The sequence below is a fragment of the Sminthopsis crassicaudata genome, chromosome 2 (assembly GCF_048593235.1).
Source record: "Sminthopsis crassicaudata isolate SCR6 chromosome 2, ASM4859323v1, whole genome shotgun sequence".
In the NCBI taxonomy this organism is placed as follows: Eukaryota; Metazoa; Chordata; class Mammalia; order Dasyuromorphia; family Dasyuridae; genus Sminthopsis; species Sminthopsis crassicaudata.
Genome location: NC_133618.1, coordinates 215,596,030 through 215,623,769, shown reverse-complemented (window position 1 = coordinate 215,623,769; position 27,740 = coordinate 215,596,030). Strand labels below are relative to the sequence as shown.

Genomic DNA, 27,740 nt, shown 5'->3' with positions numbered 1-27,740 from the left:
TAGTCAGTTGGAGTTGGAGAATTAATGTTCAAAGTGAGAAATTAGGGTTGCATATTCAAGTAGAATGTAAATTTCTTGAGAAGAGAGATGCCTTTCCCTCTTGTGTTACTCATCACTTAGCATAATACCTTGCACTCACTCTTTAATAAATGCTTATTGGTTTTCTCAATGAATCCTGTGCCCAGCTTACAGTGGACTTCTATCTTATCTCTTGCCTTCATAATGAGATTTTTCATACATATTGATAACTTTTCAAATACCCTAAGCACCCACTTCCTCATTCTACTCAACTCCCATTACTTCTTTAGTCCTCCTCAGCTACACTCAGGGATGATCACACCTTTGCCAACACCCATAAGGCTTCTATTTCTATGACCATATTAATTTTTTTTTAAACAATATGGGCTCTTTGAAGTCAGGGACCATGTTTTTGCCTTGCAAGCAAACCAAGAATTCTACCCTCTTGTAAATGCCCACAGCCAACAATGCTCCACTGCTCCTGCATTCACTGGGCATGTGCTGATTCCTTCTTTCCCCAGGCTACATCTCAACATCTCAGCAGCACAATTGAGTCTGACATCTTTTCTTCTCAGAGGTTCCCTTAATCTTTTTCTGCTCAATTGCCTGATTCCCTACACTTTCCAGGAGAAGAACATTACTGTGGCTGGGGCAAAGGTTATCTCCCAACCCAGCTAGCAAGTCCAAAATCCAGACTAGACTTTCTGAAAGACTGATTTTTACAACCTTGAAAGCAGCCAGAGTTCATAATAATGTTATATTTAAAGACAAACTTTCTGAAAAAGAACATTTTTTAAAAATGTAATAGCCATTGTGAACAAAATGTGAGATATTTAGAGTATCTAAGACAAAAAACTGATTTATATATAAAGGAATAATTGAACATGGAAAATTAATTGTTACTGCTTTTTTGTTTGGCAGAAATGGTGTGGTGGTTGAAAGTGGATTCTCAGAAGATACTTCAGAAAGAAATAGTAATAATAGCTTACAAAACATTTCTTCATGGTCTCCGGTATAGTACTATTAATCTTTGTGTTTTCTTACTTATTAATCTTCCCAAATTTTTATTGCTAAAGAATTATTTACCATACATAATTTTTATATAATGAAATACTTTGTTTATTGTTATTATATTACTAATAATACATAATGGCAAATATGGCTGTCTTTTGGTCTCTTCACTATTCTGGTACCATTCACATCCATTGTCACTCACAGAACAGATTCCTTCACAAATCTCTCCTGCCCATATCTTCCTAAGTGGAATTTCATCTTCTCTCATAATCCCCAGTCATCCTCATAATACATGATTAGAAACACTACTTTAGAAGAATTCAGTGCTATATATTTCTCCTTCTCTTTGTGATTGGGAGCAGAATAATGGAGTAGCAAAGAAAATAAGGGAGCAGAATTTAATTAATTTCATTTTGGTTCAGTTTCATCTGAACAGACATTAAGTGCTAGTAAGACAGATGTAAAAACTTTAGAAAAGAAAACATGTCTATTTGTGGATAATTAGGAGCTTTGATACAATACTAGTAACAATAATACATAATATCATGGTAAATAATATTTATATAAAATACAATATGGAAGGCCATTATCAATAAGGGGAAATAGGAAAGGCTTCATGAGGAAGTCAGGATTGGATTTGGGTTTATAGAATAAAAAGTGAAGGCCTTGAATAATGTAGATGAGGAAATGTGAATAAAGAAATATCTGAACATAGTATAGGAAAGTTCTCTCTAGAGCATGCTGATAACTGAATTGATTCAATTCCATGAAAGTTTTTATTTTCTTTTATTATAGAAATCTACAGGAGGTTGTCAACAGAAGGTTAAAAGGTATTGATTTTAGCTTATCTAATGTTGATTTCAAGTATGCATTTTGTCATGTAACTAATTAACTAATTTAAAAATGAGAACTCAGTATATGCAAAGCCCTCTATGAAGGTAGAGAGTCTCTGAATTAAGAGAAAGTGATTTTTCCACTATATTACCCTTCCTTTCGTAATCATTCTAGGTGATCTTCAATGGTTTCTTCTTTGTTATTCTTCTGAATATTAATATTTTCCCCATATAAATGTGTCATTTGAAAAGCTCAGCTCAAGATCTAGCCCTGAAGTATATGTAAATTTGGAAGTGCAGCTTAGTGGTTCTCACTTTTGCTACAGCAAGTAATCTGTGAAGCTGAGTCAGTCTTAGAACAAAGGATATGGGCAATAAGGAGCCAAAGATGAGTGGGGGATTCACACTTTTTTCCCCTGGGAAGTTCATATCTTGTCCAGGACACATATGGGAAGAAACTCAGCCTGACTTTGCCTAAGCCTGCTAGTCCATCCATATAGCATGACACTTGTAAACAACATATTGTTGTATTCTGGTTTTTAATTAGTTCTGCTCTACAATTCTTTTCTCCTGAACCTCCTGCTATAATATAGTTTGATATCTAGAATTGGTCATTACAATTATTTTTGTTTTTGCTTTGTCTGAGATCATGATTGCTACTCCTGCTTTTTTTCCCCTTCAACTAAAGCATAATAGATTCTGATCAATCTCCTTACTTTTATTCTATATGAGTCTCTGTGATCTCTCTGTCTCTGTCTCTCTGTCTCTCTGTCTCTGTCTCTCTCTTTCTCTCTCTGTCTCTCTCTGTCTCTGTCTCTCTGTCTCTCTCTGTCTCTCTCTGTCTCTCTCTCTCTCTCTCTCTCTCTCTCTGTCTGTCTCTCTGTTTCTTTCTCTGTCTCTCTCTTTCCCCTCCCTCCCTCCTCCTCCCCTTTCCTCCCTCTCTGCCCCCTTCTCTTTCTTCCTCCCTCCCTCTCTCCACCCTCTCTTCATCTTTCCTTCTATTTCTCTTCTTTTACCCTGTCTCTTCTCAAAAGTGTTTCGCTGATGACCATTGTCTCTTTCAATCTGTCTTTTCTATCAGGCTTCTCCCTCACCCCATTCTGTTATTCCCCTCTCCTCTTCCTTCTCTGTAGAATAAGATAGATTTCTATACTTAACTGAGTGCTTATGTTATTTTCTCTTTCAGCAAATTCTGATGAGAATAAGGTTGAAGGGTTGCCAGCAAGGCCTCCCTCTCCTATTTCCCTCTCCTCTATAGCCTTTTGTACTTCTTTTATGTGAGAAAATTTATCCCATTCTACCTATTCTTTCCCCCTTCTCACAGTCTTTCCTTCCATATTACTCTTTAATATCATTATTTTTTTTTTTTTGGATATCATCCCATCATAGTTATCTTACCCCCATGCCCCCTGTTTATACTCCTTTTAACTGCTTTGTTAATTATAACTCTTAGGAATTATAAGTATCTTCTTCCCTTGTAGGAATATAAACAGTTTACCCTTATTGAATCTTTTATGGTTTCTCTTTCTTTTTTTTTTTTTATGCTTTTCTTGAGTTCTGTATTAGAAAATCAGATTTGCTATTTAGCTCTGATCTTTTAATCAGGAATACTTGAAAATTCTCTATTTCATTAAATTTTCATTTTTCTCTTTAAAGGATTATACTCAATTTCACTGGATAGATGATTCTTAGTTGTACAGCTCCTTTGCAATTTGCAATTACATTCCATATCCTCCAATCTTTTACTTTAGAAGCTGCTAAATTTTATATTTTTGTGACTCAGGCTTCACAATATTTGAATTGTTCTCAGCTGTTTGCAATATTTTCTCCTTGACATGGGAATTCTGGAATTTGGCTATATTCACTGGAATTTTCAATTTGGGCTCTCTTGCAGTTGGTGATTGATGGGGTTCTTTCATTCAAGTTTTCTTTCACCCTCTAATTTTAGGATATTGGTGGGGGGGAAGAGGGAAGGAGGAGAGTTTTCCTTGATGATTTCTTGAAATATGCTTATCATAGTTTTCAGGTGTTCCAACAATTCTTAAATTATTTCTTTTCAGTCTGTTTTCCAAGTTAGCCATTTTTCCAATGAGATATTTTAGAATTTCTTCTATTTTTTTCATTCTTTTGATTAATTTTTTTTGTTGATGTCTCATAGAGTCATTAGCTCCTACTTTTTAAGGAATTATTTTCTTCAGTGAGTTTTTGTACCTTTTTCATTTGGATAATTCTAGTTTTTAAGGAATTGTTTTCCTCAGTGAATTTATATACACCTTTTCATAATTTTTGTGCTTCCTTTTGTGCTGTTGATTTTTTTTAATGATTCTCTTGCAACACTCTCATTTCTTTTCCAATTTTTTCCTCTACCTCTTTTATTTGATTTTGAATTTCCTTTTTGAACTCTTCCAGAAATTTTTTTGAGGGGTGAGGGTTGACATGAATTAATATTTTTCTTTGAAGCTTTGCATGTATCTGTTTTTGACATTGTTGTCCCCTTCTGATTTTATGTTTTGATCTATGTACAGATTCTTTTTTGTTGTTTGCTTATTGTCCCAGTCTATTTCTTGATGTCTAACTTTATCTTAAAGTTGGACTCTGCTTCTATGGTGGAGGGCTTACTGTCCTAAGCTTTAGGTTTGTTTTTTTTTTGTGTGTGTGTGTGTGTGCAGCTGTTTTCAGGGGAACTTGAAAGTTTTCAGTTCTTCCAAGGTGGTATGATCTAAGGAAAGATGTGGTCATTGATCTTTTGGAGTATACTCTGGTCTATGAGTGACCACACATACTCTTTTCCATTTGGGAATTATGACCCTTGGTCTCCTGAAGTTGCAACTCGAGTTTGCAGTTATTCCTTCTCACCCTGGGCCTATGACCTCGACCCATAACCTGGATCCATGATTGGGAAATAAAGCAGAGTTTTGCACCCACTTTCATCAGTTTCCCCTAAACACTTGTCTGATTCCTTTTCTATCCATGGGCTAAGAGCTTCTCACTTATTGCTGCCTATTCAGTTGCTCTGAAGGTCTATGCTGGACTGTGCTCCACTCTGCCCCAATAAGACAGATTTCTGTTGATCTTCTTAATTGTCTTAGGCTAGAAAATTGTTTCACCTGGTACTTTAGAATTTATTATTATAATTCATGTGAATGAATTTTTGCTTTTGCCTTTGTGATTCTTCTGCCTTCCTCCAACCCCTCCCAAGAAAGATGTATTTCTAAGAAATAATGTAAAACTGATGTCTCCAATATGGGGATATAGAACAAAATAAAAATATTTAAGGTACTAGTGAATCATAGAAATTCAGTGCTTGGATTATCCTAGAGATGATCTCGTTCAAAGGCCTGATGTATATATATATATATATATATATATATATATATATATATATATATATATATATATATATACATACATATATCCCACTCCTGAATAATGCTGAAATCAGATTAAAATATAATTGGAAAATATTTAACAAAATAAATAAAAATACGATAAAACATAATTAATTATAATATGTGATTTTCTAAGTCAGCATGTGGCCCAAGGAGATCTTATACTTGTTTTAGTGACCCCTGTTTCTTTTTCGATTTGATGCCTCTGATCTAATTTAACCCCATAATATTACAGATGGAACAACTGAGGTTCAGAGAGCTGAATTATCTTGCCCAAGATCATACAGATTGTTGCAGGTTTTTTTTTTCTCTCTTTTGACCATATCATTTCCACTTCCTTAACAATTTGGTATAAAGAGATAGAGATGGGGATACTGAAAAATTCTTTGGTGAGGAAAATAAATTAAGTTATAGGTGGCAGCTCAGATATATGAGGCAATGTGATATAATAGAACCCGTATTGGATTTGGAGTCAGAGAACCTGTATTCAAATCCCAACTCTGATGATTATTAACTTCTGGTGATATACCTAAAGATTTAAAAGTTTATGAAATTTAGAGATTCATTTTTAATTGCTATAATATATTATTCTCTATAGCATATAAGGATATAGTGGAAAGAGCACTGTGTCAGATTTAAAAGACCTAATTTCAAGTCTTAGCTCTGACCCTTATTGGCTGTGTGCCTTTGGGAAAGTTTTTTCAAGCCTTAGTTTACTGACTCATAAAATGAAGGTAATACAAACACAAAATTATAAAACACCTCCTAAGATGTAAGAGAAACATGTAAATTGCAGCATGTTACATAACTGGACTATTATTATTTAATTAGATTATAATTCCTTCAAATTTTTACTCTCTGACTTTTAGGTTTTTGGCACCCACTTTTCAAAAACAGCTTGACATTAATGAGAAAGAGGAAAATATGCATAGTTGCAATAAAAGGTAAGAGGGGAAATGAGATGTGTTTGATTAAATGAAATAATATTTATAAAGCTCTTAATATAATTCCTGGCACATAGTAGGGGCTCTATGATTGCTTATTCCTTCTTCCCTCTTGCTGAAGGAGGTTGATACACATAGAAGGGATACAAGAAAACATGTACACTCACTTTACTAATATTTGCTGAGGCTCACTTTAAATCTGATTCAGCATTGTACACAGTAACTGCAAGATTATGTGATGATCAACTCTGACTATTCTTAGCAATGTAGTGATTCAAGACAATTCTAATAGAGTTGGGATGGAAAATGTGATCCACATCCAGGGAGAGAACTATGGAGACTGAATGTAGATCAAAGCATAATATTTTCACCTTTTTTGTTTGTTTGTTTGCTTTTTCTTTCTTGTGTTTTTTTCCCTCCCTTTGGGCCTGATTTTTCTTATATAACATGACAAAAAATAGAAATAGGTTTAAATGCATTATACATGTTTAACCTCTATTAAATTGCTTGCTGTCCTGGGGAGGGAAAGGTAAAGGAGGGAGGAAGAAAAATTTGCACAAAATCTTACAAAAATGAATGTTGGAAACTATGTGTTTTTGGAAAAATAAAATGATATTGAGGGGAAAAAAAGGAAACATTTCTAGGGAATGAAACTTCCCAGCTTTTCTTAGGAATCCATTATAGTTTTAATAATTATTGGGTCACATCTTAACTTTATTTTGTTCAGGTCAAATTAAAGAATCACACCCACCTTTTAACGTGTGTATGTGTGTTTGTGTATGTATTTGCTGTTCTTTGTACATTGCAATTTTAAAAATTGCATGTGGTGCCTGAAAATGTAGCTTACTTGAAGTAGATGTGTGGGTATGAGTATATATACATACATATGTATCTGTATATATGTATGTATGTACATGACTCTGTATGTGTATACACACCAGAAAAAATCTGATTCACAGAAGTAAGACTATATACATAACTGTTTCCAAGAAATAGCCTTTATTCAGGCATAGCACAACTTCTAGATGACCCACAGTTGTAGGAACTATATATTTTGTCTGAGGCAGACTGAAGAAACTAGAGCTTCTAATAAATACTCAAGTCTAAGTTCAACAGGTCTTTGATACTTTTGAATACAAAAATCATGAATAGATCTGATAAAATTAAACACAAAATTTAGAAAATTTTCCTTGGTATCAGAGACCAGATTTATGTATATCTTGTCATTCCAGCTGTCTCAGGCTTCATATCTTTGTTCCTTCATTTCTTTGGAAAGAATACTCACTGTAATTATCTTAAATCAGTGCCTTATATTCTTGCCTTTATTAAGGCCTTTGATCCATTCCTTTCTGTCTCCTTTGGGAGTGTGGTTCCTTGAAAGTTCATATTTTATATTTTAACTTAGTTTCTATCAACTAGTTTCTTCTCCATTATCTTCAAATATTATCAAATTCCCTTAATATTTTTAAAAATTAAGTTAAAAATTTCTAATGAACAAATACATATATATTTCTTCTATGTCTCCTTCCTGAAAAAAAAAAAGAAAAAAGGTTTTAGCAAATATATGTAGTGAAACAAAATCAATTCCACACTGGCCTTGTACAATATGTATATTTCTCAATCAGAACCTTGAACCCATCATTTTTCTGTCAGGAGGTAGGTAGCATATTGCAGCTTGACTCCTCTGGAATCATGGAATAATGATTGGCCATTTCATTGCTTACAGTTTTTAAGTCCTTTAAAATTGTTAGTTTTTACAATATTATCATTGTATAAATTGATCTCCTGGTTTTATACTCATTTCACTCTATATCACTTCATACAAGTTTTCTTAAGTTTCTCCAAAACTGTTTCATCATTTCTTATATCATAGCACTTCATTATTATGCAATTTATTCAAGCATCTTTCAATTCTTAGGTTCCCTTTAGCTTCCATTCTTTGCCACTATAAGAAAAAGAACTATTATAAATATTTTTGCACATATGGGTTCTTTTCCTCTTTGATCTTTTTGACTTAACATATTGTGTGAAAGGGTACTAATACTGGGTCATTACTATCCAGCTAGTATTGTTAGATCAAAGGGTATGCACAATTTAGTAACCATTTGGGTATGGTTCCAAATAATATTTTCTAGATATGCCAGACCAAATTCACACTTGCAGATGTTTTCCAACAGCTCCTCCAGTTTGTCATTTGTCAGCTCCTAATCCTAGCCAAAGTTTGTACTTCTAGAAAAACACTTCAGTGTTTTGAGATAAATGGACAAAAATCTATCTTTTTATCTTCTTGGGTTATTTATTTCTTCAGTTATTTCCTTCTATCAGTATTTTCCCATAAATAAAACCCTGTCTAGTGATTGTTGGTGATTACCATTGTTTCTAAAACAGCAAACAGGTAAAAAACAAGGAGAAGGTAAACAAATTTTTCTTGTTCTATGCTCAGAAAAAAAGGCTTTAAGATCCTATAGAGGGATTTATGGAAGTGAAGGAGACAGATTAATGCCTGAGGTTTGGGGGGCCAAGTTCAGTAACACTCTAGCATCTGCTTTGGTACCCATTTGGCCTAAGTAACTTTGCTTCTTGAGGACTAAGACACTTTTTTGTGGCACCTGACTCCTTGCTTTTTTTTCTATTCTATGTGATTTTTTTTATTTTTTTATTTTTTATTTTCTCTTTCTCTAAGATCAATGTGGCTTCCTACAGTTTTCCTTTATTCAGGGCTATGTTTCTCTTGCCCATCAGTCAGGAAATGGAAGCTTCATTGATTCTATCTTCAGGACTCAGAGGACTGATATCTAGAGTTCCATGTATGTAGTAAGTACTTTACAAATGCTTTATAGATCTTTACATATCCAAAGATCATGCTGAAGTGTGGCCTCTTATTCTTTGTCTTATTGGGTTACTTTCTTTTTGATTCATTCAAGCCACTAATTTGTATGTAATCCTCTAGTTTGAGTGCATTTTTCAATTAGTTTAACAACTTGGTTTTTGCCCTTTCCCCCCTATGATTGTCAGTGAAAAATATTATTTTAATATGTTAAAATAATAAATCATAATTCATTGAGATTTTTCTCTACTTTGTTCAGAGCATCCAGCTATGATGAAAGAGTAGCATTTTATTTTCTCACATGTGATAGTATTTTGTTTCTTCCAATTACATGTAAAAATAGTTTTCAACAATTCATTTTTGTAGGATTATGAGTTTCAAATTTTTCTCCCTCCTTCCATTCCCTTTCCCCTTTCCAAGACAGCAAACAATCTGATATAGGTTATACCTGTATAATCATGTAAAATATATTTCTATACTAGTCATATATCAGAACAAAAGGGTGAAACCATAGAAAGAAAAAAAAAGTGAAAATAATATACTCTAATCTGCCTTCAGACTCTGGATGTGTATTGGAATTGTTTTGGATCACTTTACTGCTGAGAAGAGCTAAGTCTGTCATAGTTGATCATCACACAATCTTGCTGTTATTTGTATAATGTTCTCCTGGTTCTGCTCACTTTAATTAGCATTAGTTCATTTAAATTTCCAGATTTTTCTGGAATTTGCCTGCTCATCATTTTTTATAATAATAGCTTTTATTTTTTAAAATACATGCAAAGACAATTTTCAACACTCTCTATTTCTTGCACAACCTTGTGTTGCAAATTTTTCTGTCTCCTTCTCTCTCCTCCTCCCTCAGAGGAACTATTGTAGAGGGCTGGAACTCTGGAAAAGTATACTTGAAACAAAGATACTTACAGCAGGGTGTTTACCCAGTGTGATTGATGAGATAATGGTTTTCACATATACTTACTACTTACTATGATATGGTGATGTAATGGTTCTACAGTTGGCACATGCTCAGTGTGGTATAGTGATGTAATTGTACTAAGATATTTAAGGGCTGAGAGGACTGGAAATAGAGAGTGAGCTCAGATTCCAGACTCCATCCTTGACCATCCTCGTGGTGAGTTTCCTGCTAAGACCAAGGCCTGTCTAGAGGTCCTCCAAAAACCTAGTCCAGATATTAAAAACTATAGTATTTCATTTCATTTATATATTACACCTTGTTCAGCCATTCCACAATTGATGGGCATCCCCTCCATTTCCAATTTCTTGACACCATAAAAAGAGCTGTCACAAATAATTTTGCAATGTGAGTCCTTTTCCTTCTTTTATGATCTCAAGCCTATAGCATTTTAAGATGAGTGTCTAGACAGCTCTCTTACTTTTCTATACTTTAGAATTAGACAGGACCTTCAGTGGACCCTAATTGCCTGTGCCCCAGTTTTTAAGATACTGCACTGTATAATTACATCCTCTCTTATTTCACATACAGTTTGTTCTAAACAAACTGTAATACTGGCTGTTCCTCAATCCTGTCCTTCCTTTTCCCATCTCTGTACATTCACATAGGCCTTTCCCATACCTAGAATACAAACTTTTCTTGTTTGCCTATCAAACTTCTTCCTTTCTTTCAATGGTACATCCTCTATTAATTTGTCTAATCTCCCTAATTCCAAATTTTCTCTTAGTCTTCAAATTTTTCTGACACGTTTTATATCAGTATTTTTCTCCTCTCATAGGTTACACAATGCTTTTATAATGCTTTGCATTATACATATTAAACAAGTATGCCATGGGGGTTTCAAACTCAATATGTTCAAAATAGAACTCATTGTTTCTCCTTAATATCACTCCTCTCCCATACTTCCCTATTCCTTACTGTTGAAAGTATCATTATTCCCTCCCACCACTTCAGTAATCTAATTTTGCACTCTTGATTTCCTACTCAATTTTTCACCCTCACTCATCTGTTATGTTCACTTAGTTGTCAAATTTTGTAATTTTTTTCTCCATATAACATTTTATATCCCTTTGTTGTCACTCACATAGCCACCACTTATTTCAGGCTCTTATCACCTTTTGTCTAGATGGCTGCTAAAGTGATTTATCTAAAAGGTATTCTTTTTTTTTTTTTTTTCATACATTCAATAAATTCCATTGACTCATTATTTCTAAGATCAAATATAAACTCCATTATTTTGCATTTAAACTTATTAAAAACCTGGTCCTTTCCCATTTTTCCAAACTGCTCACGCCTTTTCCTAATATATTATATCTCCTTTCTCGAAGCCTAGGATTGGCTGTCACTTTGTTTTAAAATGCTTCCCCTCAATGTAGGAAAATTGGGACACTGATACATTGTTGGTGGAATTGTGAATACATCCAGCCATTCTGGAGAGCAATTTGGAACTATGCTCAAAAAGTTATACAGTTGTGCATGCCCTTTGATCCAGCAGTGTTACTACTGGGCTTATATCCCAAAGAGATATTAAAGAAGGGAAAGGGACCTATATGTGCAAGAATGTTTGTAGTAGCCCTCTTTGTAGTAGACAGAAACTGGAAACTGAATGGATGCCCATCAACTGGAGAATGGCTGAATAGATTATGGTATATGAATATTATGGAATATTATTGCTCTGTAAGAAATGACCAGCAGGATGATTTCAGAAAGGCCTGGAGAGACTTACATGAACTGATGCTGAGTGAAATGAGCAGGACCAGGAGATACTTCAACAACAATATATGTGATGATCAATTCTGATGGACGAGGCCCTCTTCAGCAATGAGATGAACCAAATCAGTTCCAATTGAGCAGTAATGAATTGAATCAGCTACACCCAGCAAAAGAACACTGGGAGATAACTATGAATCACTACATAGAATTCCCATTCCCTCTATTTTTGTCTGCCTGCATTTTGGATTTCCTTCACAGGCTAATTGTACACTTTTTCAAAGTCTGATTTTTCTTGTACAGCAAAATAACTGTTTGGACATGTATATGTATATTGTATTTAACTTATACTTTAACATATTTAACATGTATTGATCAACCTGCCATTTAGGGGAGGTGGTGGGAGGAAGGAAGGGAAAAGTTGGAACAAAAGGTTTTGCAATTGTCAATAGGATATATTACCTATGCATATATCTTGTAAATAAAAAGCTGTAAAAAATAAATAAAATGCTTCCCCTCTTCATCTTCATCTTTTAGCACCCCTGAATGGTTTTTAGACCACGTTCAAGTATAACCTTCTTTAGCAGAGTTTTTATAGTCCCACTAGTTGCTTGTGCCTTTCTCTCTAAATTTACCACTCTTCAATTCTGTATATATCATGTATATATCTTAAAACCTCAAAGTAACTAATGAATTGTTTTGTTTTAAGGTTTCTCAATGATTTTTATGACATAAAAATACTTAGCAGAGGTGGATATGGCCAAGTGTTTAAAGGAATTCACAAGCTTGACAAGAAATCCTATGCTATTAAACGTGTCAAATTTGATAATGAGTAAGTAGAGAACTTTAAAGTTACTTTTAAGGTATTATTAATTCTGTAGTATTGTTTTCTGCTTAAAATATTGCGGCTTTAAAAAACTGGGAGGGAGAATATGGAATAGTATCTCTTCTGATTATTATTATATATATTTGCTCTTGTTTCTTTTTAGCCTTTCTTAAATATGACCTGGCTCTCTCAGTAGACAGTGAAAAATTTATTCATTAATTCAACAAATATTTATTCATGCCGGTTTTGTGCTAGATACTATAAAAAGGAATATAAGTTGAGATTCACCCAATGTCTCCCTAATTTTTAATGGGCTTATTGATGTTTGAAGGTAAATTCATTTTAATGGAGGTTGTTTCTAATAGTAGGAAGATAATATTTTAATTCAGAGCTGGAAGGGACTTTAGAAGCCATTTATTCCAGACATCTATTTTACTGAGGAGAAATTGAAACCCAGAAATGTGTGATGACTTTTCCTGTAGCATAACAGTAGCAAATGGCAAAACTGAAATTTTGTTGAAAAAATGCTATGTGCAGTGTGCATTGTATTAAATTCTAAGGGAAATAGAGTAGATATATATATAAACAAATATAGAGTAGATAATGATCTAGAATGAAAACTTTTCTTCTAATCTTTCTCTTTTAAACTAGGAAAGTAGAGCGTGAAGTAGAAGTTTTGGCCAAACTTGATCACGAAAATATTATTAAATATAGTCATTGTTGGGCTGGACATGATATTTGTGATACTGAAAAGAGTGGATATTTTTCCAGGTAATTCTGCTTTCCAAAAATCTCTAATATTAATAACTTAATTATATACAACAATGTAAAAAAAAATCAGTGTTTTCTTCTGTCATGTATTGTGTTCTTGATATAAAATATCTATAGGAAAAATATATCTTGTTGATCTTCAATCATAAAATGAAGTATTTGGGTATGAAAGTAAAATGTCAGAAATTTTACAAAGAAATATGAAGATGTTTTGCTCAATATAATGTTATGACTACTGATTTTATTAAACTATTTGAAATTACTGAATGTTACCTTATTTTAGATATGTCAGTCTTATTCCGTATTCTACTTTACTTAACAAATTATGTGCCAGGCACTGTGCAGGGTGTTGAAGTACAAAAACAAAAATAAAACAGACCTTAATATCAAGAAGTTTACTACATATTTACATTTGACATCGTTATATTAAAATTTGTAACAAGTTAAATTTATCAAGTGTATTTTAGGATTGGCCTAAGAAGGTTTATCGTGGGAGTACTGCAGTGACCTTATGTAAACCTAGATCATACTTTTTTTTAATAATAGCTTTTTATTTTTCAAAATACTTGCAAAGACAATTTCTAAAATTCCTGCAAAACCCTGCATTCCAATTTCTTCTCCCTTCCTTTTCTCTCCCTTAGACAGCAATTAATCCAGGATAGGTTAAACATGTGCAATTCTTCTAAACATATTGCCACATTTATCATGCTGCACAAGAAAAATTAGATCAAAAAGGAAAAAAAATGAGAAAAAAAAAAAACAAAACAAAACACAAACAAGCAAACAAACAAAAAAACCCAAGAAAGAAAACAATAGCAACTTAAAAATAGTGAAAAATACTATGTTATGATCCACCTTCAGTCCCTATAGTTCTTTCTGGATGCAGATGACTGTCTCCATCACAAGTCTATTGGAATTGGCTTGAAATCACCCCATTGTTGAAAATAGCCTAATCCATCATAGTTGAAGATCAAGCATTTTTGATTATTTGTAAAAACATAAAAGAGAAGAGGTTTGGGTGAAATAAAATAATATACAGGATTATTTTAGACTTTAAAGTTTTTCTCTCTATCTCAACACATCTGCTTAGAAAACCACATACTAATAGTCTTAAACTATTTCCTCAACTGGTATTGCTCTCAGTAATTTGGTATTTGGGTATAGGCAAACACAAAAAAGTTCTCAGGTACCACAGATTAATTAAAGAAGTGATAATCAGCAAAATGAAACATTCATTCATGCAGCTTTGACTTCAAACAAAGCTCGAATTAGAATGAACTGCACTAATTTACGAAAGCTTGAACCTTTTCAATCTTTAAATGATGACTGACTTCACTAAAGTTTAAAAAATGACTTCAACATTCCCCTAGATTTTTCCAAACATCCAAAATATATGACTCCAAACTACAGCTCATGTTTTCTAAAACATTTAAGCTAAGTTTATTATTAGATATGTTTTTGGGTTAGTTGCTTTTGTTCAACTTTATTTTAAAGTTTTTGTTATAAGAGATGGTTCACTTGTGAAGGGACAAGGGAGAGATATATACATACATGCATACATATATTTATTTATATTTTTGAAACATTTGGGATCAAGTGACTTGCTTAGAGTCACACAGCTAGTAAGTATTAAGTGTCTGTAGTTGGATTTGAACTCAAGTCCTCCTGACTCCAGGTTTGTGTTCTATCCACTATTCCATCTATGTGTTCTCTGGTAGGAATATATTTAGAAACGAATGTGAGATAAAATCAAAATACATCAACAAAAATAAGATTTACAATTCTTTAAAATGTAAAAATAGGGGGAAAAAAACAGAGAGGAAAAAAAAGCCAGGTATTTAAAAAATATCCAAACCTTAAAAATCTCCAAACCTTACCTGAAATGGACCTATAAAATTCAGGATTCAGGACCATGAACTGGATATTAGTTTTTATACAAAAAGATATACATACATACTTTATATGTGTACATGACATATAGACAAATAGATATGCAAATACACATACATACATATATGTAAGATACACACTATATTTACACACATTATACTCACATACACATATGAATACATATGTGTATACACACACACACAATTTTATACATATATACCTATCTATAATATAAATTTCAAGCAGGGTGACATACAGAAATAAAATTCTCTCATCCAGAAGTTTCTGATAGGAGTAAAATCATAGATCTAATGTCTCTATCGCTGTCTCAAAAGTATAAAAAATTTATAGATTTCATAACATTTTGCAGATTTTAAATCACTACAGAAACCCATCTTTCCTGAGCTCCTTAAGGGGAGGGACTGTTTCATTTTTGTCTTTGTATTTTCAGCACCTATCACAAAAGCTGAAACATAGTAGGAACTTTTTTTGCGACCCAATTAATTTTTTATTCAGTGGAAAAAAAATGCCAAAGACAAAAATTCATTTCTTTAATTATCAATTATTACTCACTTGTAGATCAAATTTAGGGGAAGTCAACTTGAAAAGCTGGCTGTGGACAGAATTATGAAGCTGTTTAAAAGTATTTTATCATGTCAGCAAGCTTTAATCAACCCATTATAATTTATTTTTCTCAATCAACCTATTTTCACTGATAATTTGCTATTTCCTTCATCTTTCCTTGACTTAATGCTCTTCAATTAATAGTATGTCCTGTTGAAGAACTTGAGGAACAGTCCTTGTCTGTTCCTCCTTAAGTTCGTCTCTCACTATTTTCCCTCTTGCAGATTAATTCTCTGCTCTCTCAAAAAGACTGGTTACTTCCAATTAAGAGGTTTCAGTGGTTTTAGTGGTTTCAGATTTAGATCAAGAAAGGAGCTTAGAACTTAGCTTGTCTAATTTATTATTTTACAGTTTAGGAAATTTAAGCTTATAATGATTAAACTTGCTCAAGATTACATTAATAGTGACAAAATAGGATTTAAATTTAGATCTTTCCACTCCAAAATGAATACTCTTGACTCTATTATTCTATCTCTTTAAACTTTAATTTTTTTAAGAGTTTAACTAGGAAGTATTATTCTCCTTTAGCTTTTTGATTCAATTGAATTATTGCATTTATATTTGTATTCTGATGCTTTTTAAAAGTCTTTAGGAAAATGTGTTTCATCACAAAAAGTGCATTTTTATTGGTTTTAATATTTTATGATTTTACCTTTAGGTCAAAATGCCTCTTTATTGTAATGGAACTCTGTGAAAGGGGAACGTTAAAGGATTGGATTGATTGTAGAAGAGGTAGTGAGTTGGATAAAGCTTTGTCTTTGAATTTATTTCAACAAATAACAGCAGGAGTGGAATATATACATTCAAACAATTTAATTCACAGAGACCTTAAGGTAAATAACAATGAAGCTTTTATTTCTTGAAGTGGAATATTTTTGGAAGTAGATAATTGTAAATTAGTTCCTTTGTATATGAATGTATTCATTTGTAATTCATCATCGGCATTACTCAATCCATATGAGTAAATCTTTTTAGGCTCATTGACCATTTCCTATAAATAAATATATGTATACAATCTTATTTAGTATCTTCAATCCTTCACCTATCTATGAAGAGGTGTATAACATGTTGCACCATGAATTCTCTGGAATCTTGGTTAGTTATTACATTTGATCAAAGTGTCTGCCTTTTAAAATAGTTTGTCTTTATAACACGGTGTTCTGTTGTTCTGTTTTTGCTCATTTCATGCTGTATCATTTTTTACAAGTCTTTGTATGTTTCTCTGAAATCATCCTTATCATAATTTCTCATAGCATAACAGTAGTCCATCAATTCATAGATCATAATTATTTCAGTTATTTCCCAATTGATAAGCATCATCTTAGTTTTCAAATCTTTGCCACCTCAAAAAGAGCTGTTATAAATATTTTTGTATATCCTGAGAGGTTTTTTCCTTAGGACTAATTTCTCCCATAATCTGTCTTTCCTCTTATTTCTTTGTCTTCCTTTTCCCCTTTATGTCCCATTTCCCTCTTTAGAGAAATATATTTCTCTTTCTAAATCTGTGTGTATATGTATTCTTCCTTTCTCTGACCAGTTCAGAAGACAGTGAGTTTCAAGTGTCACCTACTCACTCTACTTCTCCCGAGGATTGTAATTTTCATTTGTCCCCTAACTAGATAATTTTCTCTAACCTTTCTCTCCCTTTTGCCCCTTATATTCTTTTTCTCTTCCATTTCCAGTGGCTTTTTTTTTTTTAAAGATTATCAAAACATAACAAAAACATTCCCAAGTTATCTGTCATTAGACTCCTGTGACTTCTTATGATGAGAGAGTTCTGTGGGGGTACATGTATGATCTCTGCATAGTAAACTTATTGATAATAATAAAATTACTCACAAATGTACTACTTTCATGTTTATGAACCCTTATCTGATCACAGCCTATTGGCCTTCTACTTCTGTTTTTAGAACTAAACTTGCTCTTCATCTACATTTTGACTTCTAATTCCTTGATCTCTCAGTTCTCTCTCAGACCATCACCCATGTGTATGTGTTTATTTGTTTATATGTGGGTATATATATATATATATATATATACAAATATGCATGTATGTATGTGTGTGTATGTGCATATACTCTTTGCTTGTGTCTCATTTGTGCTAATCAGATCCATCTAATTATTTCAGTTTAGGAAAACTTCTTGGACTGCTTAGTATAGATAGTAAGTCCAAATCTTTTAAAATGCTTATGAATCTCATCCAGAACACTAGAAGAAATATTCTGGGACAATTTACATGACTATCACGATGTCATCCACTTAACTAAAAACAGTTAACTGTTTTTCAGAAGCTCATAGACTAATGAGGAAAACATATGCAAACAACTATGAACAAATATGGTACAATCAGGATAAATTGAAAGTAATCAACAGGGGGAAGATAGTAGAATTAGGGGGAATCAGAAAAGGTATCTTCCTGTAGAAGAAAATAATAATGATGAATTTCTGTATTTAATATGCAAAGAAATGGAACTTCAAGAATTCAGTTAAGTTCCAATGTCTGCCTCATTACTAAGAAAGATCACTGTAGCTTTGTTCATTTTATCTTGCTAAAAGTAACTATCCATGACATTTCAACAGCCAATCAGTGAGCTACTCCAGTCAAATGACATAGAGCATAAAATATACTTATTGTGAAATATATAGCATGATTAGTTTTTAATAGTTTGAATAATACCAATTTTGAATCTCTTGGTTCTGAATACTTTGGTTTTGGATAAAAGTTATAAAATTATAGAATTTTAAATTTGGAAAGAATTTAAGAGGTTATTCAGTACAACCCTTTCTTTTTCCAGAAAAGGAAACTGAGGCTCAGAAAGGGAAGATCATATAGGTGGTAAGTGGTAAGCTAAAGCCAGGATTAAAAACTCAGATCTTCTGACTTCAAATCTGTGGCTTTTTTTCACTAACTCATGCTGCCTTCAATATTAGGCAATTTCTTCCATTGAAAATGTTGAAAACCAAGCCATGAATTAGAAATAGAAATTAAGGAAATGTGATTCATATTTCCAGAGCTAATAGGTTTTTGAGCTAATCTGAAAATCATCTAGTCCAACCCTCTCATTTTCACATGAGGAACCTAAGGCCAGTAAAGTAAATTAAATTTCTTCAGGTTATATAGCTAGTAAGGTACTGATCTAGGCTTTGAATCTATATCTTATAATTCCAAAACCCTTTGATACCCCTACCAGTATACTGCATGTTTATACTTTCAGGCTCTCTCTAAACAAGGCAGTTGGGGTCAAGTAACTTGCCCAGGGTCACACAGCTGGTGAATATTAATTGTCTGAGGTCAGATTTGAACTCTTGTCCTCCTGATTCAGGGGCTGGTGTTGTATTCATTGTGCCATCTAGCTGCCCCATGCCAGCTCTTTAAATGTTCAAAACCTATCACAGGAATAGATATAAAATAAGAAATTACTTTTATTTCCTTTTAGCCATCTAATATATTTTTAGTAGATGAAACCAAAATAAAGATTGGTGACTTTGGACTTGTAACCTTATTGAAAACTAAAGATGATCGGACAAAAGGTGTAGGAACACCTCTTTATATGAGCCCAGAGCAGGTAAGCTATTTTTTTAGTTAATTTAAAGATATGTATTTTTATTTTAAATTTTTAAATGTTTATTTAAGATATTTGTGGTAAACTGTCCTCACAATGAATCTTTTTTTTTTAATTAAATCTTTTTATTTACAAAGCATATGCATGAGTAGTTTTTCCAATATTGATCCTGGCAAAACCTTTTGTTCCAAATTTTTCCTCTCCTTCCCACCCTCTCCCCTAGCTGGCAGATAGTCCAATACATGTTAAATATGTTGAAATACATATTAAATCCAGTATGTGTATACACATTTATACAGTTATCTTGCTGCACACGAAAAATCAGATCAAGAGGAAGAAAAATAAAAACTAAGAAAGAAAACAAAATGCAAGCAAATAACATAGTGAAAATACTATGTTGGGTTCCACACTCTGTTCCCACAGTTCTCTCTCTAGGTATAGATGGCTCTCTTCATCACTGAACAAGTGGAACTGGTTTGAATCCTCTCATTGTTGAAGAGAGCCACATCCATCAGAATTGGTCATCATATAGTCTTGTTGCTGCCATATATAATAATCTCCTGATTCTGCTCATTTCACTCAGCATCAGTTCATGTAAGTCTCTCCAGGCCTTTCTGAAATCATCCTGTTGGTCATTTCTTACAGAACAATAATATTCCATAATATTCATATACCACAATTTATTCAGCCATTCTTCAATTGATGGGCATCCACTTGGTTTTCAGTTTCTGGCCACTGTAAAGAGAGCTGCCACAAACATTTTTGCACAGTGGGTCCCTTTCCCTTCTTTAAGATCTCTTTGGGATATAATCCCAGTAGAAACACTGCTAAGTCAAAGGGTATGCACAGTTTGCTAACTCTTTGAACATAGTTCCAAATTGTTCTTCAGAATGAGTGGATTCATTCACAGTTCCACCAATAATGTATCAGTGTCCCAATTTTCCCATATCCCCTCCAACATTCATCATTATCCGACAGGTATGTAGTGGTATCTCAAAGTTGTCTTAATTTGCATTTCTCTGATTAATAATGATTTGGAGCACTTTTTCATGTGATTACAAATAGTTTCAATTTCTTCATCTGAAAATTGTCTGTTTATATCCTTTGACCATTTATCAATTGGAGAATGGCTTGAACTATTATAAATTTGAGTTAATTCTCTATATATTTTATAAATGAGGCCTTTATCAGATCATTTGGAGGTAAAAATGTTTTCCCAGTTTATTGCTTCCCTTCTAATTTTGCATGCATTAGTTTTGTTTGTACAAGCCCTTTTTAACTTAATATAATCAAAATTATCTACTTTGTGATCAATAATGATATCTAGTTCTTTGATCACAAATTCCTTCTTCTTCCACAAATCTGAGAGGTAAACTATCCTATGTTCTTCTAATTTGTTTATAATCTCATTCTTTATGTCTAGATCATGAACCCATTTTGACATTATCTTAGTATACGGTGTCAAGTGTGGGTCAATGACTAGTTTCTGCCATATTAATTTTCAATTTTCCCAGCAGTTTTTGTCAAATAGTGACTTCTTATCCAAAAAGCTGGGATCTTTGGGTTTGTCAAATACTAGATTACTGTAGTCCTAATGAATCTTTTTTGTAAGTTAAATATGCATGTCAGAGCTTCTGACAGTTTGGAGAGTCTTATGTTGTGGGGAGGTATATCATTGTCCTTCTCCATGTATCACCTTATCACAGTAAGGCTTCTCTGCTTCATTAATTGATCTCCATACCACTGATGTTATTGAAAGCTGACCTACCAGTACATTGCCAGTACATGGAAAAAATTTTAAAAAGAAAAGTTAACAGATGCTAACTGTAGTACTTATCTTGTTTTCTGATTTTCTCTTAGGAGATATTTTGCTATTTATTTTGTTTTGATATTTAGTCATTTTTGTAAGACCAGAGTCATAATGAAGAAAAGTGGGCATATTACTGACTACATTAGATCTGAACTTATAAAATGGCTTTTCAACTAAGAATTATATCAGCTTTTAAGGTCTATATAGGTCAGCACCCCCTATAACTTTTATGTTTTTTATTTTACTGTAAATTCTAGTAAGTTGAACATTACATCTCATTCTCCTGAAATATGTTCTGTTAAATAGTTTTGTGATTCTTTTTCCAACAGAAATGCAGATATATAGATGAATAAAAATAATCATGAATTTTTTTTCTTTCAGATATTTTCCCTAGAATATGGGAATAAAGTGGATATTTTTTCATTGGGATTAATTCTTTTTCAACTTCTTTATATAAGTGCCACTGTTCAGGAGATATCAAAGGTAAATACTCTAATGAAAGCATTATGAAGTATTATTATTATTATTATTTTTAAATTTCAAAATGGGTACATGATTTATTTTTATTTATTTACTTTTTCTTTAAATTAAAGCTTTTTATTTTCAAAACACAGTTATGGATATATTTTTAAATTAATTTTATAATTATAACTTTAATTTTGACAGTACATATTCATGGGTAATTTTTTACAACATTATCCCTTGCACTCCCTCTGTTCCAAATTTTCCCCTCCTTCCCTCTACCCCCTCCCTCCCCTAGATGGCAGGCAGTCCCATACATGTTAAATATGTTATAGTATATCTTAGATACAATATATGTGTGCAGAACTGAATTTTTTTTTTGTTGCACAGGAAGAATTGGATTCAGAAGGTAAAAATAACCTGGGAAGAAAAACAAAAATGCAAACAGTTTATGCTTATTTCCCAGTGTTCCTTCTCTGGGTGTAGCTGATTCTGTCCATCATTGATCAATTGAATCTGAATTAGATCTTCTCTTTCCTGAAGATATCCACTTCCATCAGAATACATCCTCATACAGTATTTTTTAAATTAATTTTATAATTATAACATTTTTTTTGACAGTACATATGCATAGGTAATTTTTTTTTACAACATTGTCCCTTGCACTCCCTTCTATTCCGAATTTTTCCCCTCCTTCCCTCCACCCCCTTCCCTAGATGGCAGGCATTCCCATACATATTAAAAATCTTATAGTATATCCTAGGTACAATATATATGTGCAGAACCGAATTTTGTTGTTGTTGTTGTTGCTGTTGCAAAGGAAGAATTGTATTTGGAAGGTAAAAATAATCTGGGAAGAAAAACAAAAAAAAAAATGCTATGAAGTATTATTGATCTTCATGTTCCAAGTATTTCAGCTTATAGCTATTTCCCATGGATAAGAATGTGGTAGAAAGAATAATAGGACAAGGGTCCTTATCTTTTTTGTGTCATATACCCCTTTGACAGTCTGATTAATCCTTCTAATCTCTTATTTTAAGATATTTATTTTATTTATTTAATTATTTTAAGATAATGCTTTTGAATACATGAATTTAATAATAATGATAATAGCTAACATATAGCACTTACTATATGTCAGGCACTATGATCAGTGCTTTAAAATTATTTCATCTGATCCTCACAACAACCTGGAGAAGGTAATGCTATTATCCCCATTTTATTGCTGGGGAAACTGAGGCAAACAGCGGTTAAATAACATGTCCAGAACGATATAGCTATGTGTCTGAGGGTAGATTTGAACTCTGGTCTGCCTGACTTCAGGCCTCTCTATGAATAATATTGAAATGTAGGTGTAATTTTTTCCCATCCAAGTTTCAAACCCTTTGGGGGAGGTGGTAGAGTATTTATAGATACCTAGAATTAAGAACCTCTGGTTTTGACTATTATCAATAAGTAAAATATGAGTTTGCTATTCAATAGAATATAACTTTTTCATTCACCTTTTTTTTTTTTGGTAAACCTTTACTCTTTTTCTAGGACCATCCATTATATTAAATTAGAGTAGTGGTTTCTCTCATATAAAAAAGTTTAGAGAAATGGCAACAGGCATTTTCTATGAATAAATTCATTCTGCAACCATTTATGAAGTTTTAGCAATGGCCTCTAATGCCCTGTGCTAGGAGCTAGAATTAGAAGAAAAGGAAAAAGTTCTCTGAAGCAGCATGTTACTAATGCTCCTGCTATTGATGATGGTGGCAGTATAGGACAGGATCTAGAGAAAAACATATCTTTGCTTGACTTAGACATATACTTATTCAGGCAGGAAGTTGGGGAGTATAAATAGAAGATTCCTGATTGATGCATGAGCAATATGTGTTCTCAGTAAACTGGGAATTAGCAAAAGGAAAATACCTTTGTAAAAAATTTTCTGTAAGTTTAAAAAATGCTAAATATTTCTGCTCAGAAAAATCTATTACTGAAAATAGTGTTTTCTTTTTCAGATCTGGGAAAATGTGAAAAAATGTGTTTTTCCAGAAGAATTCATTAATAAATATCCTAAGGAGGTATGAATTTTTAAAGAATCAGAAATTTGTTTATGTCAATATCTAATTGTTTTTTAAACTGAGACTTTTATAACCATTTCAGCAACTGATGGTAGTGAAGCTACTTTCAAAAAACCCTGAAGACAGACCCAAAGCATCTAATATCCTGAAGATCCTGAAGGCATGGGAGAAAGAAGAAAGTGGTAGAGAGATTATGTATCCCCGTACATGTTAGGTGCTTTATTGAAGTGCTCTTATTCCCACCTCTTAATTATTTTGTGACTTCAGGAATCTACTGAAAAGCATTGTTTTGATTGTTCTGTCATTTAGTTGTATCTGACTTATGACCCCACTTGGGGGCTTCTTGGAAAAAAACCTGGAATGGTTTGTCATTTTCTTCTCCAGGTCATTTTATAGTTGAGGAAACTGAGACAAATAAAATTAAGTGATGACTTATTCAATGTCAGACAGCTAGTAAGTGTCTGAGGTCAGATCTGAACTCAGGAAGATGAGGTTTTTTTTGACTCTAGGCTGTATATGGTAGCCACTATACCACCTAAATGATTGGAGAAAAATACTTTCCCTCCCCCCCCCAGGCGGGGGTTAAGTGACTTGCCCAGGGTCACACAGCTAGGAAGTGGTAAGTGTCTGAGATCAGATTTGAACTCGGGTCCTCCTGAATTCAGGGCTGGTGCTCTATCCACTGCGCCACCTAGCTGCCTCCAAATTAGATACTTCTAATTATTTTTAATGCCATTTTTTTTTTTTTATTAATGTAGTAGTTCCTTAATTTTTTAATCCATTTTCAAGTTTAGTTTTTTTTTTTTTTTAAAGAAGTTTCCATTTGTCATTGATTTTCTTTGGCTTACTTAATGTTCTTCAAAAATAATAAAAGGCCTCTGAAATTTGATTATCAAGTAGCCATTAAATTCAGATGTTTACTTTTTTTTTTTTCCACTTTCAGTCTTATTAATCTAACCTTTGATTTTCAGAATTTCTAATTTGGTACTTATTTAAGGATTTTTAAGTTGTTATTTTAAAAGTTTTTTTTTTAGTTGCCAAATCATTGATCTATTCGTTTTCTATTTTGTTAATGGAATTTAGAGAAACGCAATTTCCCCTAAGTTCTGCTTTAGCTGTATCCCAAAGTTTTAGGATGTCTTATTGTTGTCTATTTTCTAAAATAGTTTTATAATTTATTTCATTAAATATTTCCCAACCGTATATAAATTTATTTAACAATAATTTTTCTTTAATGATATTTTCTTTTCCAAAAACATGTACAGGTAGTTTTCAACATTAATTTTTGCAAATTTTTTGTTCCAAATTTTTTCTCCTTCTTTCCCTTTCCTCTCTCCAAGACAGCAAGAAATCTGATATAAGTTATACATGTACACTCCTTGTAAACATATTTTCCTATTTGTCATTAACAATCATTTTTTAAAAAATTTAAGTTTCAAATTCTCTTCCTCTTTCTTGACCCTCCCCTCTCTTTGAGAAGGCAAGCAACTTGATTTGCATGAGGTCATGCAAAACATTTTCATATTAGCCATGTTGTAAAAGAAAGCACAAACAAAACATTAAAGGCCAGGAAATTTTTTAAAAGTGTGCTTCAATTTGCATTCAGAGTTTATTAGTTCTCTTTCTGTAAGTGGATAGTATTTTTCATGAGATCTTTGAAATTGTCTTAAATTGTCTTGATTAGAGTAGCTAAGTCTTTAACAATTATTCATACTTAAAATCTTGCTGTTGCTGTGTATGATGTTTTTCTGGTTCTATTCATTTTGCATGAGTTCATATAAATCTTCTCAGGTTTTTCTGAAACTATATGTGTATGTTATTCCCTCTTTGAACCAATTCCAATGAGAATAAGCTTCAAGTATTAATTGCTACCTCTCCCATCTATTTTCCTGTCCACTTTAAAAACTCTTCCTTTCACACTTCTTATATATTAGATAATTTCCCCATTTTTCCTTTCCTCCTTTTTCCAGTGCATCCCTCTTTATCACCCTGTACATTTAAAAAAAAAAATTATCCCATCATACTCTATGCTTCTGCTATTTATATTTCTGCCTTAATAATAATAAAAATTTTAGGAATTTTAAGTATCACCTTCTTATATAGGAATGTAAAGAGTTTAACCTTATTGAATCCTTTATGATTTTGCTTTCATGTTTATTTTTTTATGTTTCCTTGAGTTTTGTATTTGAAAGTCAAATTTTCTATTCAACTCTGGTCTTTTTTTCCAAAATACTTGAAAGTCCTATATTTCATTATATATCCATTTCTTCCCAGTTTTGCTGAGTAGATTTTTTTTTTTTTTTTTTTTTTTTTACCTTCCAGAATATTATATTCGAAGCCCTCTGATCCTTTAATGTTGAAGTTGCTAAGTCCTGTGTGGCCTGACTATGGCTCCACAGTATTTGATTTTTTTTTCCTGTTTTTTTTGCAGTATTTTTTCCTTGACCTGGGAAGTTCTGTAATTTGACTATAATATGTCTGGGAGTCTTCATTTTGGGTTTTCTTTAAGAAGATAGTCAATGGAGTTTTCCAATTTTTATTTCACTCTCTGGTTCTAGGATATTGGGGCAGTTTTCATTAATAATTTCTTGAAATATCATGTATAGGTTCTTTTATTGATTATGGCTTTCAGATAATTCAATAATTCTTAATTTATTTCTCCAGATTAGTTGTTTTTTCCCCAATCAGACACTTCATATTTTCTTCCATTTAAGTATTTTTTCTTGATGTCTTGTAAAATCATTAGCTTCCCCTTGTCTGATTCTAATTTTTAAGAATCATGGAACTTTTGTACCTCCTTTTCCATTTGGTCAATTCTGCTTTTGGAAATAAGGAATTATTTTTAGCAATGAATTTTTGTATCTCTTTTTCCACTTGGCCAATTCTGTTTAAGGGTGTTATTTTCTTCAGTATTTTTTTGTGCCTCTGAAACAAGCTGTCATTTGTCATCTCATAATTTTCTTTCTTTGCTTTCATTGCTTTACCTAATTTTTCCTCCACTACTCTTATTTGATTTGGAAAATCTTTTTTGAACTCTTCTAGGAATTCTCCTTGGGTTTCTGTACAATTTACATTTTTCTTTGATGTTTTGCTTGTTGCTGTTTTGACTTCATTATCTTTTTCTGAGTTTGTGTCCCTGTCAGGATGGTAGATTTTTAAGATCAAGTTTTTTTTATTTATACACCTATTTCTTGATTTGTAACTTCATATTTAAGTTGAGCTCTATTCCCAGCATGGAGAAATGAAGGATTGTTTTTCAAGCTTTGAGATTTTTCACACTGCTGTTTTCATAACTAGTTCTGGCAATTTGGAAATTTTTGGTGCTTCTTAAATAGTGGGATTTGGGGAGAGATGTTACTATTCTCTTGGTCTACAATCTAGTCCTTACTTAGAAAACACTCCTGATCCTTTGAAATTGCAATTGTTACTTTTCCTCAGGGCCTCTCTTCCCTTGAGACCAGATTTGCTGATCTCCTTGGACCAAAGTGATATTGCCTTTCAGGGTTTTCACTCTCTCGACTAAAAGTACTCCTCTTTAACCTTGAACTATTGACCCAGAAATGGGTATCAGTAGTGTAGTTGCCAAGTAATTGTCCCTCAGAATTCCTATTCTCCTCTTGACTAAAATACTGCCTTATAATTTTCTTATGACTAATTTCCAGTTCCTTTAACCTTTCCAGCTTGAAAACTCCTGAAAATGCTGCTTTTTCATCACAATATATTTCTGCCACTGGTGCTCGAGACCACTCTCCTCCCCCATGTCACATATCTCTCTTTCCAACTTATTCTGTTATCTTGGGATGGAAGAATGTCTTACTCTAACCTTTTGATGGCTCTGCCATTCTGGAATTCAATTTGAGCAGTCATTTTAAGGTTGTTTGAAGGAGAATATTGGAATACCTCAGCTTTCATCTACTTTACCTTTTTGAGTCCATTCCTGAAGTTCTCTATTCGCTTTAAAAAGTTTTCTCTAATGAACAAAAATTTATCTCTTCCTCTTACCTCCTTCTTCTCCCCTGTTGT

The 27,740-nt window shown here is 32.7% G+C and overlaps 1 protein-coding gene across 4 annotated transcripts in view; it reads left to right on the top strand.

Moving 5' to 3' along the window:
• Window positions 1-24,304, top strand: part of EIF2AK2 (eukaryotic translation initiation factor 2 alpha kinase 2) — a 59,446-nt gene extending 35,142 nt beyond the window's left edge. For all 4 annotated transcript variants that reach the window (XM_074288187.1, XM_074288188.1, XM_074288190.1 and 1 more), the window contains exons 7-16: window positions 940-1,030; window positions 1,828-1,862; window positions 6,124-6,198; window positions 12,415-12,537; window positions 13,183-13,302; window positions 16,475-16,649; window positions 19,254-19,382; window positions 21,571-21,672; window positions 23,655-23,717; window positions 23,800-24,304. In XM_074288187.1, the coding sequence (XP_074144288.1) occupies window positions 940-1,030; window positions 1,828-1,862; window positions 6,124-6,198; window positions 12,415-12,537; window positions 13,183-13,302; window positions 16,475-16,649; window positions 19,254-19,382; window positions 21,571-21,672; window positions 23,655-23,717; window positions 23,800-23,931 (1,045 nt within the window). In that variant the 3' untranslated portion in view covers window positions 23,932-24,304. The remainder of the gene's footprint in view (window positions 1-939; window positions 1,031-1,827; window positions 1,863-6,123; window positions 6,199-12,414; window positions 12,538-13,182; window positions 13,303-16,474; window positions 16,650-19,253; window positions 19,383-21,570; window positions 21,673-23,654; window positions 23,718-23,799) is intronic.
• The last annotated feature ends 3,436 nt before the right edge of the window (window positions 24,305-27,740 follow it).